The sequence below is a fragment of the Dendropsophus ebraccatus genome, chromosome 1 (assembly GCF_027789765.1).
Source record: "Dendropsophus ebraccatus isolate aDenEbr1 chromosome 1, aDenEbr1.pat, whole genome shotgun sequence".
Taxonomy (NCBI): domain Eukaryota; kingdom Metazoa; phylum Chordata; class Amphibia; order Anura; family Hylidae; genus Dendropsophus; species Dendropsophus ebraccatus.
The window spans coordinates 102738162-102750348 of record NC_091454.1 but is presented as its reverse complement, the minus strand read 5'-3'; the positions used below and the strand labels follow the sequence as shown (position 1 = coordinate 102750348).

The window sequence follows — 12187 nt, the reverse complement described above, 5'->3', positions numbered from 1 at the left end:
CGGCAAATGTCCCAAAAACAAGCAGTGGCCCTGTATATATAATCAGTCTTACCAGTATCTAGGTCAAGCTGTGTCTTCCTTTGGTCCATTAGGAGAATTAGTATCACTGTTCTGGACCCATGGTTGCCCTAGTCTGTGCCCTTCAAAGAGAAATAGACTAAATGCCCTGATAAAAAGCAGCCCCATACTGAAAGCTTGTCCCTGTGTGCCCTAGATGTCTCTTATGTCTCCCTATTTGAATAATCTGATTAATCATTATGTTTTATTAAGCTTTCTCTGTGTTCTTTAGTAATTTATGGCTGTGTAATTTAGGAAGCCATTTATTACAGCGTTACCCAGTTGTACTATTTCATTGTTAAATCTAAGTGCTCTTTAAATCACTGTTATTCTCAGATCAGAATCTGGATTTTCTGAGACCTATTCCTTATTCCCTTTATTACTTCAAATTATACAGATTTGTAAAGATATCCCTATGATTTAGGATGTGTTAATAAATAAGTGGATTTTAGACTCACAGGATTCAGCATATCTAAGGCAACTGCAGCATCAGCGTCTCTCAAGGCTTTCCTTGTCTCACCTACAATATAAAAATAAAATTAAATAAAAACGATTGGAGCAACAGACAACTCGTATTAACAGTAATAAGCTGCAGATCACATGATGAGATTCACTAATTCAGTTTTATTTCAGCAGCTGTGTAGTTCACTATGATATATAAGTAATGATTAGTAAAGAACTGTAACAGATTCCGTGAAATGTTTTGATGGGTTTTTTTTTAGATCGTGTTTTTTTGCATTAACATTTCATATGTTTAATTATTGTCGCTTCTATTATATTTAATGTGCAATACGGGGAGAGAGCTATCTGTAGAATTACAGTAAAGAACCGATCTTATGTAAAACCTTTCATATAAAGATATGTTTATTGAAATGCCATAAAAGATATTTCTAAGGCCACTTCTACTTATGCATAATATGGACGTGTGTTTGTGTCTGTTTTACAGATGCAAATCCCAACCCGACAGTGGGTGTACAGACCAGAACTGAAAGCATCATAATGATCAATGATGCTATCAGCTTGGGTCATTAGACTCACAGTCAGGCTAGGACTTGCATCAGTAGTACAGAGACAAATATCCACCTGTATTATGCAGTGATATCACACATTCAGTTCTTACAGGAAGAAAATACAGATAGATAGATAGATAGATAGATAGATAGATAGATAAAATAGGAAATCGGAGCAGCACTTCAAATTTCAAAAGGGAATAACAGGTGCCAGCGGATCCTGGTCGGGACCAAAGACCGGTGTATATAATGGAGGAAAATCCACAGCACTCCTTGGTAAGTTTCAAAAAAGGTGCGGTTTATTCAAAGGACTTGTGCAGCATACAAATGCGACGTTTCAGCGGCTACTGCCGCTATTTTCAAGCGTGCCCAGTAAAACACATGTGGGTTATTTATATCCAAACTTCATTCTGTGATTGGTGAACAATTAAATTATGCATTCATTACAGCTGTGATTAAGGATCACGAGGGTTGCTCCAGGCATCCCCAGTGATTTACATACATCAGGTGGTTCTTGCTTATCATGTGACCATTTGTGCATAGTGTCCATTCTGTGTCCGTGATAAGATGGCTTGAAATTTCATATAGGCAAATAGCCGTCTTTAAAGAAAGTTCCTTAATGTTACAAAATAGCAAATATTTAGGATGAAGAATCACACCATAGAGACATCGAGAGTAGCAGGAAGCGTTGTCTGGAAATGGAGTCATGTGACTTCTGGCACCCCGTCTGATGTTACTAGGCAACATGACGCTTGTTGCTCACCTGGGAATAACACCTCACCGCGGCACACCACAAGACCGGAATATGGCCACAGCACCAGTGTGAACTGATGCCTACACGAGTCTTCCACTTGTACCACTCGGACGAGTAGTTCCGCGGCGCTCGTTGTTCGGCCAAGTCTCCGGAGGACCTCTCCAGGTCCAACACGTAGTTTAGCAATACCGCTCAGTGTGAATCCCCCATTATGGTATAGCACGTCATGTCTCCAGGGGCCGATGGTGAAATCATAAAATATAGTTATCTCCCATTCTCCTGGTGGGTTCTCCATCCTGTTAAATTTCAGAATCTGCGAATAAATTTAGAAAAAGGTAAGTACATTTTATACTGTGTTTCACAATTATTTACAATTTCTACCAAGATAAGTCAATCTGGGCAAGTGGTGAGCAAGGTTACCTAAACATAGAGTTGTTAACCTTGTACTCAATGTTGAGTCCAATTTCACTTAACGCTTTTAATTCAAAAATCCACTGTAATTCTCGTTTTTTCAGAACACTCACTCTATCACCACCATATTTTAATGGCGGTACTCTGTCAATTACCATTACTTTGAGGTCCTTCTCAGAATGCCCTGCTTCCGTACAATGTTTAGACAATGGCAGGTCCAGTTTCTGTTTACGGACTGAATATCGATGTTGTCCAAATCTGGTGCGTAAGTCATATGTGGTCTCACCTACGTATATCTTTTTGCAGGGACACCATATCACATAGATGATCCAATCTGATTGGCAAGTTAAATAATGCCTTATCTTGTACTTTTCTTGTGTACCTGGATGGATGAAGTGCGTCCCTTTAACCAAATATTTACATGTGACACAATTTGGACTACATACTACATACCGCATTGAATACCATGACAAATGAGTTTACTAATAGAGGATATCCAAGGACTTTATTACATAAATGCCAGGATAAAATATCCAATATTAAAAGAGACACATTGTTGCAGAAGAGTACCCAAAAAGAAAAACTGAAACGGATACCATTTGTGAGCACGTATACACCAACATCTGCTAAGATAGGTAGGAGTATACACAAGTACTGGTATATATTACGTGATTCTTTTCCTAATATTGCTGAACTCCAACTCCCCCCATTACTTTCTTACAGGAGAAACACAAATCTACGAGATAGACTTGTCAAAACAGACATATCTATTAGAAAAACTGACACCCAAACATTTTTGTCTGTACAAAAAAGAGGCTGTTACTCATGTCCAAATTGTGTCACATGTAAATATTTGGTTAAAGGGACGCACTTCATCCATCCAGGTACACAAGAAAAGTACAAGATAAGGCATTATTTAACTTGCCAATCAGATTGGATCATCTATGTGATATGGTGTCCCTGCAAAAAGATATACGTAGGTGAGACCACATATGACTTACGCACCAGATTTGGACAACATCGATATTCAGTCCGTAAACAGAAACTGGACCTGCCATTGTCTAAACATTGTACGGAAGCAGGGCATTCTGAGAAGGACCTCAAAGTAATGGTAATTGACAGAGTACCGCCATTAAAATATGGTGGTGATAGAGTGAGTGTTCTGAAAAAACGAGAATTACAGTGGATTTTTGAATTAAAAGCGTTAAGTGAAATTGGACTCAACATTGAGTACAAGGTTAACAACTCTATGTTTAGGTAACCTTGCTCACCACTTGCCCAGATTGACTTATCTTGGTAGAAATTGTAAATAATTGTAAAACACAGTATAAAATGTACTTACCTTTTTCTAAATTTATTCGCAGATTCTGAAATTTAACAGGATGGAGAACCCACCAGGAGAATGGGAGATAACTATATTTTATGATTTCACCATCGGCCCCTGGAGACATGACGTGCTATACCATAATGGGGGATTCACACTGAGCGGTATTGCTAAACTACGTGTTGGACCTGGAGAGGTCCTCCGGAGACTTGGCCGAACAACGAGCGCCGCGGAACTACTCGTCCGAGTGGTACAAGTGGAAGACTCGTGTAGGCATCAGTTCACACTGGTGCTGTGGCCATATTCCGGTCTTGTGGTGTGCCGCGGTGAGGTGTTATTCCCAGGTGAGCAACAAGCGTCATGTTGCCTAGTAACATCAGACGGGGTGCCAGAAGTCACATGACTCCATTTCCAGACAACGCTTCCTGCTACTCCCGATGTCTCTATGGTGTGATTCTTCATCCTAAATATTTGCTATTTTGTAACATTAAGGAACTTTCTTTAAAGACGGCTATTTGCCTATATGAAATTTCAAGCGATCTTATCACGGACACAGAATGGACACTATGCACAAATGGTCACATGATAAGCAAGAACCACCTGATGTATGTAAATCACTGGGGATGCCTGGAGCAACCCTCGTGATCCTTAATCACAGCTGTAATGAATGCATAATTTAATTGTTCACCAATCACAGAATGAAGTTTGGATATAAATAACCCACATGTGTTTTACTGGGCACGCTTGAAAATAGCGGCAGTAGCCGCTGAAACGTCGCGTTTGTATGCTGCACAAGTCCTTTGAATAAACCGCACCTTTTTTGAAACTTACCAAGGAGTGCTGTGGATTTTCCTCCATTAGATAGATAGATAGATAGATATCAGTAAAGAAGTGGACGCGGCACTCGAGGAAAGTAGTGTGGTCGGTGCCAGCAGTATATACCCTTGAGGACCGTGGGTATAAATGCATACAGTAAAAGAAAATCACTGCGGCACTCCAATACAGCTCGTGTTCAAATCGTAAGGTTTATTTCTCCCACAAAGTGCATTAGCGACGTTTCAGCTCAATCCTTATGAGCTTTTCTCAAGCTGTGCAATATACATGTGTAACATCAAGCCTTAAATAGGTACAAAGTGGTTACTCCCACATATCACGTGATCAATCCAAAAAACAGTGAAAAAGAGTGAAAAAGACATAGATCGCATCTAAAAAGTACAAATATACAAAACTTAATTTACGTGAAATGAGACATGATTTACATGTCATAAGGTATACATATCAGTAATGTGCTATAGTGTCCATAAATGATAAAAGTCCTCTTGAGATGAACAGGGAGGAACTCCTAAGAAAAAAAAGACAAAAAAATTTGTACATCACGTATACCCTTCGTGAGTGAATACAGTGGTATGAGCCAACACATAGAAAAGATCTTATGTAAACATTGGAAAATTTTGGGCAATAGTTTTCCTGCTATCCCTGAATTTAATAACCGTCCCCTCATGTCTTACAGGAGACCGAAAAACCTCAAAGATTTCTTGGTAAAGACAGCCACACACCAAGAAAAAGGCACACAGTTCCTCCTGGGTCCTTTAAAAAATGGCTGTTATCCTTGTCGGAGGTGTGTGAACTGTAGACACATTGTTAAGTGTGACCAGTTCACACACCCCACATCAGGACAGGTCGTACAGATCAAGCAACATTTGACCTGTGAGAGTGATTGGGTGATTTATATCCTGATATGCCCCTGCAATTTACTGTACATTGGCGAGACAACACTGGATTTCAAGACCCGTCTTGTACAACACCGTTACAGTATACGCAAACAGAGAACTGACCTACCTGTCTCAAAACACTTTTTAGAAAAGGGGCATAGAGAGAGCGATTTGAAGGCCATTGTATTTGAGCAAATACCAGTACCACGCAGAGGTGGCAACAGACAAGTATCATTAAAAAGAAGGGAATTATTTTGGATTGACAAATTTAATACACTGAGACCCAATGGTCTCAATGTAGACTTTAAAATTTTACCGAGTTATTGCAGATGAATTTTATTTCGTACTAACACTTTACATTAGTTTACCTTGTGGCTTTAACTCCAGTTATCTCTCCCCTTCTTTATTTCTGGTCCCAGATATACATGTGTAAAAACAATTTTTCTGAGTATTATTAACAACATGTTACAATATGTTTATCATATATTTCTTATTTTTCATTTGCAGTAACAAGCTGTCTTTTCAGTGAAGCAGAGTGGGACACTCACCTGATCGACGTCTAGGCCTGATCATATTTTCTGGATTTCTATCTTTACATCGCTATTCACATGGTGCGGTTGTGACGGCGGCAATGAAGCGGTATCCTGTAATGTGGTTTGAATTAGACGTGCCGGCGCGAGGTTATTGGCTATACTACAGTCCCTGGGATGAGGCTGACACAGGAATCGTGACAGTCCTGGATTGTCTGGGACTGACATTGGTCTGAGGGCGCAGCCCTATGCAGGAACCCGCCCGCTTATTGGACCATGTTTCCTTGGCCATTATGATTCCCGACAGGTGACTGAAGAGATGCCGTCTACCAGCAATGGGTTAAAACCCTGTGAAGTCCAGTTATAGCGTCTGGTCTCCATGGTTACCCGCTAAGCTGCCCTGCTGATTTCCATATGGGTTTCGTCACGCCACACGTCACGCTACACTCGATGCCTCTGCGCCTATCCAACCTTGCCACGTCATCCATTCTGGTCGGCTTCAATTGGCGCATGCGCTGTGATCTTGTTTACAAGCTGAGTCCACGAGGTTGTCCATATGTCTCGTGTTTGGCCCACTGACGCGATCTGGTGAGCGATCATCCCACCTGTCTTCAATTGTGAATGTCTAAAGGACTTTTATCGTTTATGGACACTATAGCACATTACTGATATGTATACCTTATGACATGTAAATCATGTCTCATTTCACGTAAATTAAGTTTTGTATATTTGTACTTTTTAGATGCGATCTATGTCTTTTTCACTCTTTTTCACTGTTTTTTGGATTGATCACGTGATATGTGGGAGTAACCACTTTGTACCTATTTAAGGCTTGATGTTACACATGTATATTGCACAGCTTGAGAAAAGCTCATAAGGATTGAGCTGAAACGTCGCTAATGCACTTTGTGGGAGAAATAAACCTTACGATTTGAACACGAGCTGTATTGGAGTGCCGCAGTGATTTTCTTTAGATAGATAGATAGATAGATAGATAGATAGGCAGACAGACAGACAGACAGACAGACAGACAGACAGACAGACAGATAGATAGATAGATAGATAGATAGATAGATAGATAGATAGATGGCTAAACAATTGCATAAACACAGAAAATGCTGATCTAACTTAAAGTCACTTTTAAATAGTAGTATTCTGGCCTACAAATATTGATGCAAAATACTGTCATGTAAAAGTGGCCAAATGCAGATTCTAAAACTGATGAGTTTTTTTGTTACCAGAATGGAGAACCAAAAGTAATAGGTTTATAAAGGGACTTACCCTTTTGCTTTCCCCTTTGCATCAGGTGTCTGTTCTTTTAGCAGCAAAAAATGTGTTCTCTACCATACTGTTGTTGGTGTAACAGAACCTATCGTCAGTCAATGATATCCCTAAACATATTTTGGGTTCCATTCATACTGAAAATACTGATTATCTATGTAATAGATATGAAGGAAAACAGCTAGGAATATAACTTAATTTTACTAGAAGACTGCTACAAGGAACGTATTAAGGCGTTCAAGATATATGCTCCATGGGGTATTATCAAGAGCTATGTTGAGGAACATTAATGTGTTCTTTGTGACTGCTACAAATAAAAAAATTTCCCACAGAGCCAATTCAGATTCATGGGTTCTTGAGTATATATATTAAAAGTTGAATAAAAGTATAATTCTGCATTACTGATGTCCAATAAGTACACTTGATTTGATTATATGACCCTGAGCATGTGATATATTGATCTCTGGAGGGCCTGCATTTTATCACTCAGCCCTAGGTATAGAAATGCTGTAGGTTACAACAATGAGAAAAATTGGTTGTGTAATGCGCACAAAAATCTAGTTTTGTGGGTAGGTCCCCCAGTTGTGAAAAAACAGTCCCTATAGGTCAGTTGGTCGGAAATAAGAGATTTTTGGGGGGTTCTTAATGGAATTATCACATGTATTATAAGAATATTGTTAGATTGAGCAACTGTTAGGGCCCTATTACACAGAACAATAATCGGACGGTTATTGCTTTGTGTAATAGAGAAGACAGACAGACAGACAGACAATGAAACAATCGGCTGATTGTTTCTTTAGGCCCAGACCTAAAATTATTGGCCACCAACAGAGCATCGCTATGTGTAATAACGATGCGCAGACAATGGCTGATGATTGCAAAAACAGTTAATACACTTCATAGGATGATGATATTTATTATACATTGCAAAAACCATCATGATAACTTATGTGCTCAAGGGCTGATGAAGGCCCAATCACTATTGTAAACGAGCACCAATCTGCTAGATCGGGGCCTGTTTACTGGGTCTATTATATGGCTCGATCATCATTTAGCAATGGCTGCACGGACATCGTTAGTGATGTCCGTGCAGCCTTTGCCCAAACAGTTAATACTTTACCTGTCCACGCTCCTGGTCTTCCCCTGCGTTCTGTATGCGTCCCAGCACCACGCGCTGCAGCTTCAGATCACCCTAAAGGCCCAGTAAACAGGTGCCGATCTAGCAAGATCAGTGTTACTTTACAATATTGATCGGGCCTTCATCGGCACTTGAGCATATAAGGCAGAGTAAGGTGGCTTTGCAATTTATAATAAATATCATCATCCTATAAAGTACAATGGTTATGTACCTAAGAAACATTTTATCTTACCACATTTTACAAAGGCAAATGCACGCCGGGTCAGTACAGGAGTCTGTAGACAGGTTCCTATTGTACAGCCAACAGTGCAGTTCTTCTGCAGATAGAGCAATTTAAAATTACAGTGAGCTAAAGCAATTTAAAATTCTACCACAACCAACATCACTCATGAGTAATAACCGTAAGCTTTGTGTAGTAATGATGGTATCTATCTGCAGACATTAGCTTTTGTAGTCTATCATTTGTTTTAAATTAAAATACTAATTTTGCTCAGCGGGGGTGTATTGAAGCTGGCTAAAGACCAGTGCTTCTCCTACAGGGCAATGGTGATGTCCAAATGACAGAGTAATTCATTTTATAATTGCATTGTCTTTGTGTAAAAAAAATAGAAACACTAGAATCTGAGGAGGGCAAATAACAAGGTATATTGCTAGCAGCAGGTTCTTATGTATTCATTTGTTTATATTGCAAGGTTTAAAAAAAAAAAAAAAAAACAGACAGGGTAATGGACATTCTGAATACATAAGTATGTAATATGATTCATAATAATAATAATAATAATAATAATAATAATAATAATAATAATGAATATAGGGCTTTATAATAAAACAAAAAATTACAATTTCTGAGCCTGACCATAGTAAAATTGCCATATTCTAAGGGTGAGTATATATTGTGAGACAGAGAAAGGATAAAACTGTTGTGTTGTAAAACTTTGCTCCTTTAATAACTGTTGGCTAAACAATTGTTTGGCCCATAGTTAAATGTCCTGGCCTCGCTATACATATGAATATTTGGGAGAGACCACAGTATGGGGAGGGGAGGGGTAAGCTGCAGCCAGACAGCTCCAAGAACAAATGGGTTGGGCAGAGAAAATACATCATGCTGGAACCTTCTTTCCACTGTCCCCATATGCCTTATACTTTTGGTTGGATCTGCCACTGGCAACTTAAGTATTAAGTGTATGGGCATCATGAAGGAAGTTCCTATCTCATTTAAGAAATAGTGGATCAGGTGTCTGAAATCCAGATAACAGGCTGTCCTTAGCATTACATAGCTTGCTAGGAAATTTCCTGAAAAAATGGAAGTTGGTAGAACTTGTATTTCCCTTTTTGCCCAGTCCATGTTCTTGGTTTAGAGTCAGTCAGCCCAGGTTCTGGAGGCCAGCTTATTAATGGAGTAATTTACATGAGCACAGCGTGCACTGGGAGAGGCTGGAAGGATACAGACCTTCCGGTGCGGAGGCTTTGGTACAGAGGTTTGTAGTCTAGTGGTGGGGCAGATCAGCATAAGATTGCAAATGTTTCTGCAACCCACCAGATTAGTTTTTTTTTTTTTTACTCAGCAAGTGGGTAGTCCTGCTAGTAGACTTACTAATAGGTATGTCTTCACGTGAAGTGGGCATGGCCGCCTTCTCACTGAATTTACAAGCATGTGAAACACTGTCCTTAGTAAATTCCTCTCTTCAGCCTTTCAAACTTAGGGTAGGGCTATATGATGATCCCTGGTTGCTTGACTCCACCATTCATTCAAGTGAGTAGGATCATGTTGTCACCCACAAGTGGCTGCGACTGACAGTCACAAAAAGCCTATGCAAGGCGATTATTTTACTACTGTGGAATTGAAGTTTTGGCCACTTGTAGGTCGCAACATGATGCCGTTTACTAGAATGAATGGTGGAGCAACTGGGAATATTTGTGTAGTCCTAACCTAAAATAAATTATGCTTGTAATGTTACTTTTTGTTGTCTCTTTTCAGTGTCATCACTTAAAATGACGTCAGTGATTGACACATGCCTTAGTCATACTTACTTCAGTTATGTACATGTTATAATCAGTTGTGCAAATGTTTGGAAAGTGCAGAAAGTAATTGTTCAGAAAACTGGAGTGCATGGTGCTGCATGGTTCTCCAAAGGAGGAGCCATTGCATTTTTATGAACCAAATACCTTGTGGATAGATGAGGCTTGTAATGCCTTAGTGAACTGTGTTACTGCTTCCTCATGATGATTCACATTTTGAAATGCAATACCCAAGTGAAAGTATGTTTCATAAATCTGAAAAATAAAATAACTAATACCAAAGTGTATTATGCAAGCAGATAGAGCTAGTCCGCACTGCTACAACATGAACCCTTGTTGGACGGGGAAGAGCGTGGATGTGTCCTATCTGGAGACAGCGGGGTGCTCGGCAGAAACAGTAAACACAAAATGATGTGCGGGAGAGATTCAAGCACTCACCGTTGTAGTCTTCCAAATCTTTATTGCATAGAGATCATAGCAGGGAGGGGATGATGATCAGTGAAGGTGCAGGCGCATCACCTGGGATAGCCATTTCGGGACTCCTCCCTTCCTCTAGCCAGGTACACCAAAGTGTACTACTATATATATATATATATATATATATATATATATATATATATGCGCCCAGTCCCTGCTTACCCGCCCCCCGTCCTAAGTATGCACACTCTCCCCAGTCTCTGCGGGCCCCCCCTTAGTATGCACACTCTCCCCAGTCCCTGCCTTCTCCCCTCCTTTGTATGCATGCTCTCCCCAGTCCCTGCCTTCTCCCCTCCTTAGTATGCATGCTCTCCCCAGTCCGTGCTTGCCCCCCCTCCTTAGTATACACACTCTCCCCAGTGCCTGCCTGTCACCCTCCTTAGTATGCATGCTCTCCCCAGTCCCTGCTTACCCCCCTCCTAAGTATGCACACTCTCCCCAGTCCCTGCCTTCTCCCCTCCTTAGTATGTATGCTCTCCCCAGTCCCTGCCTTCTCCACGCCTTAGTATGCATGCTCTCCCCAGTCCGTGCCTGCCCCCCCCTCCTTAGTATACACACTCTCCTCCCCTGCCTGTCACCCTCATTAGTATGCATGCTCTCCCAAGTCCCTGCTTACCCCCCTCATAAGTATGCACACTCTTCCCAGTCCCTGCCTTCTCCCCTCCTTAGTATGCATGCTCTCCCCAGTCCCTGCCTTCTCCCCTCCTTACTATGCATGCTCTCCCCAGTCCCTGCCTTCTCCCCGCCTTAGTATGCATGCTCTCCCCAGTGCCTGCCTGTCACCCTCCTTAGTATGTATGCTCTCCCCAGTCCCTGCCTTCTCCACGCCTTAGTATGCATGCTCTCCCCAGTCCGTGCTTGCCCCCCCTCCTTAGTATACACACTCTCCTCCCCTGCCTGTCACCCTCATTAGTATGCATGCTCTCCCAAGTCCCTGCTTACCCCCCTCATAAGTATGCACACTCTTCCCAGTCCCTGCCTTCTCCCCTCCTTAGTATGCATGCTCTCCCCAGTCCCTGCCTTCTCCCCTCCTTAGTATGCATGCTCTCCCCAGTCCGTGCTTGCCCCCCCTCCTTAGTATACACACTCTCCCCAGTGCCTGCCTGTCACCCTCCTTAGTATGCATGCTCTCCCCAGTCCCTGCTTACCCCCCTCCTAAGTATGCACACTCTCCCCAGTCCCTGCCTTCTCCCCTCCTTAGTATGTATGCTCTCCCCAGTCCCTGCCTTCTCCACGCCTTAGTATGCATGCTCTCCCCAGTCCGTGCCTGCCCCCCCCCTCCTTAGTATACACACTCTCCCCCCCTGCCTGTCACCCTCATTAGTATGCATGCTCTCCCAAGTCCCTGCTTACCCCCCTCATAAGTATGCACACTCTTCCCAGTCCCTGCCTTCTCCCCTCCTTAGTATGCATGCTCTCCCCAGTCCCTGCCTTCTCCCCGCCTTACTATGCATGCTCTCCCCAGTCCCTGCCT

The 12187-nt window shown here is 41.6% G+C and overlaps 1 protein-coding gene across 2 annotated transcripts in view; it reads right to left on the bottom strand.

Moving 5' to 3' along the window:
* LOC138796578 (uncharacterized) overlaps window positions 1–12187 on the bottom strand; it is a 77861-nt gene that overhangs the window by 60608 nt on the left and 5066 nt on the right. For both annotated transcript variants that reach the window (XM_069976189.1, XM_069976191.1), the window contains exons 3-5: window positions 10384–10491; window positions 8450–8534; window positions 516–577 (exon numbers count right to left, since the gene is read on the bottom strand). In XM_069976189.1, the coding sequence (XP_069832290.1) occupies window positions 516–577; window positions 8450–8534; window positions 10384–10491 (255 nt within the window). The remainder of the gene's footprint in view (window positions 1–515; window positions 578–8449; window positions 8535–10383; window positions 10492–12187) is intronic.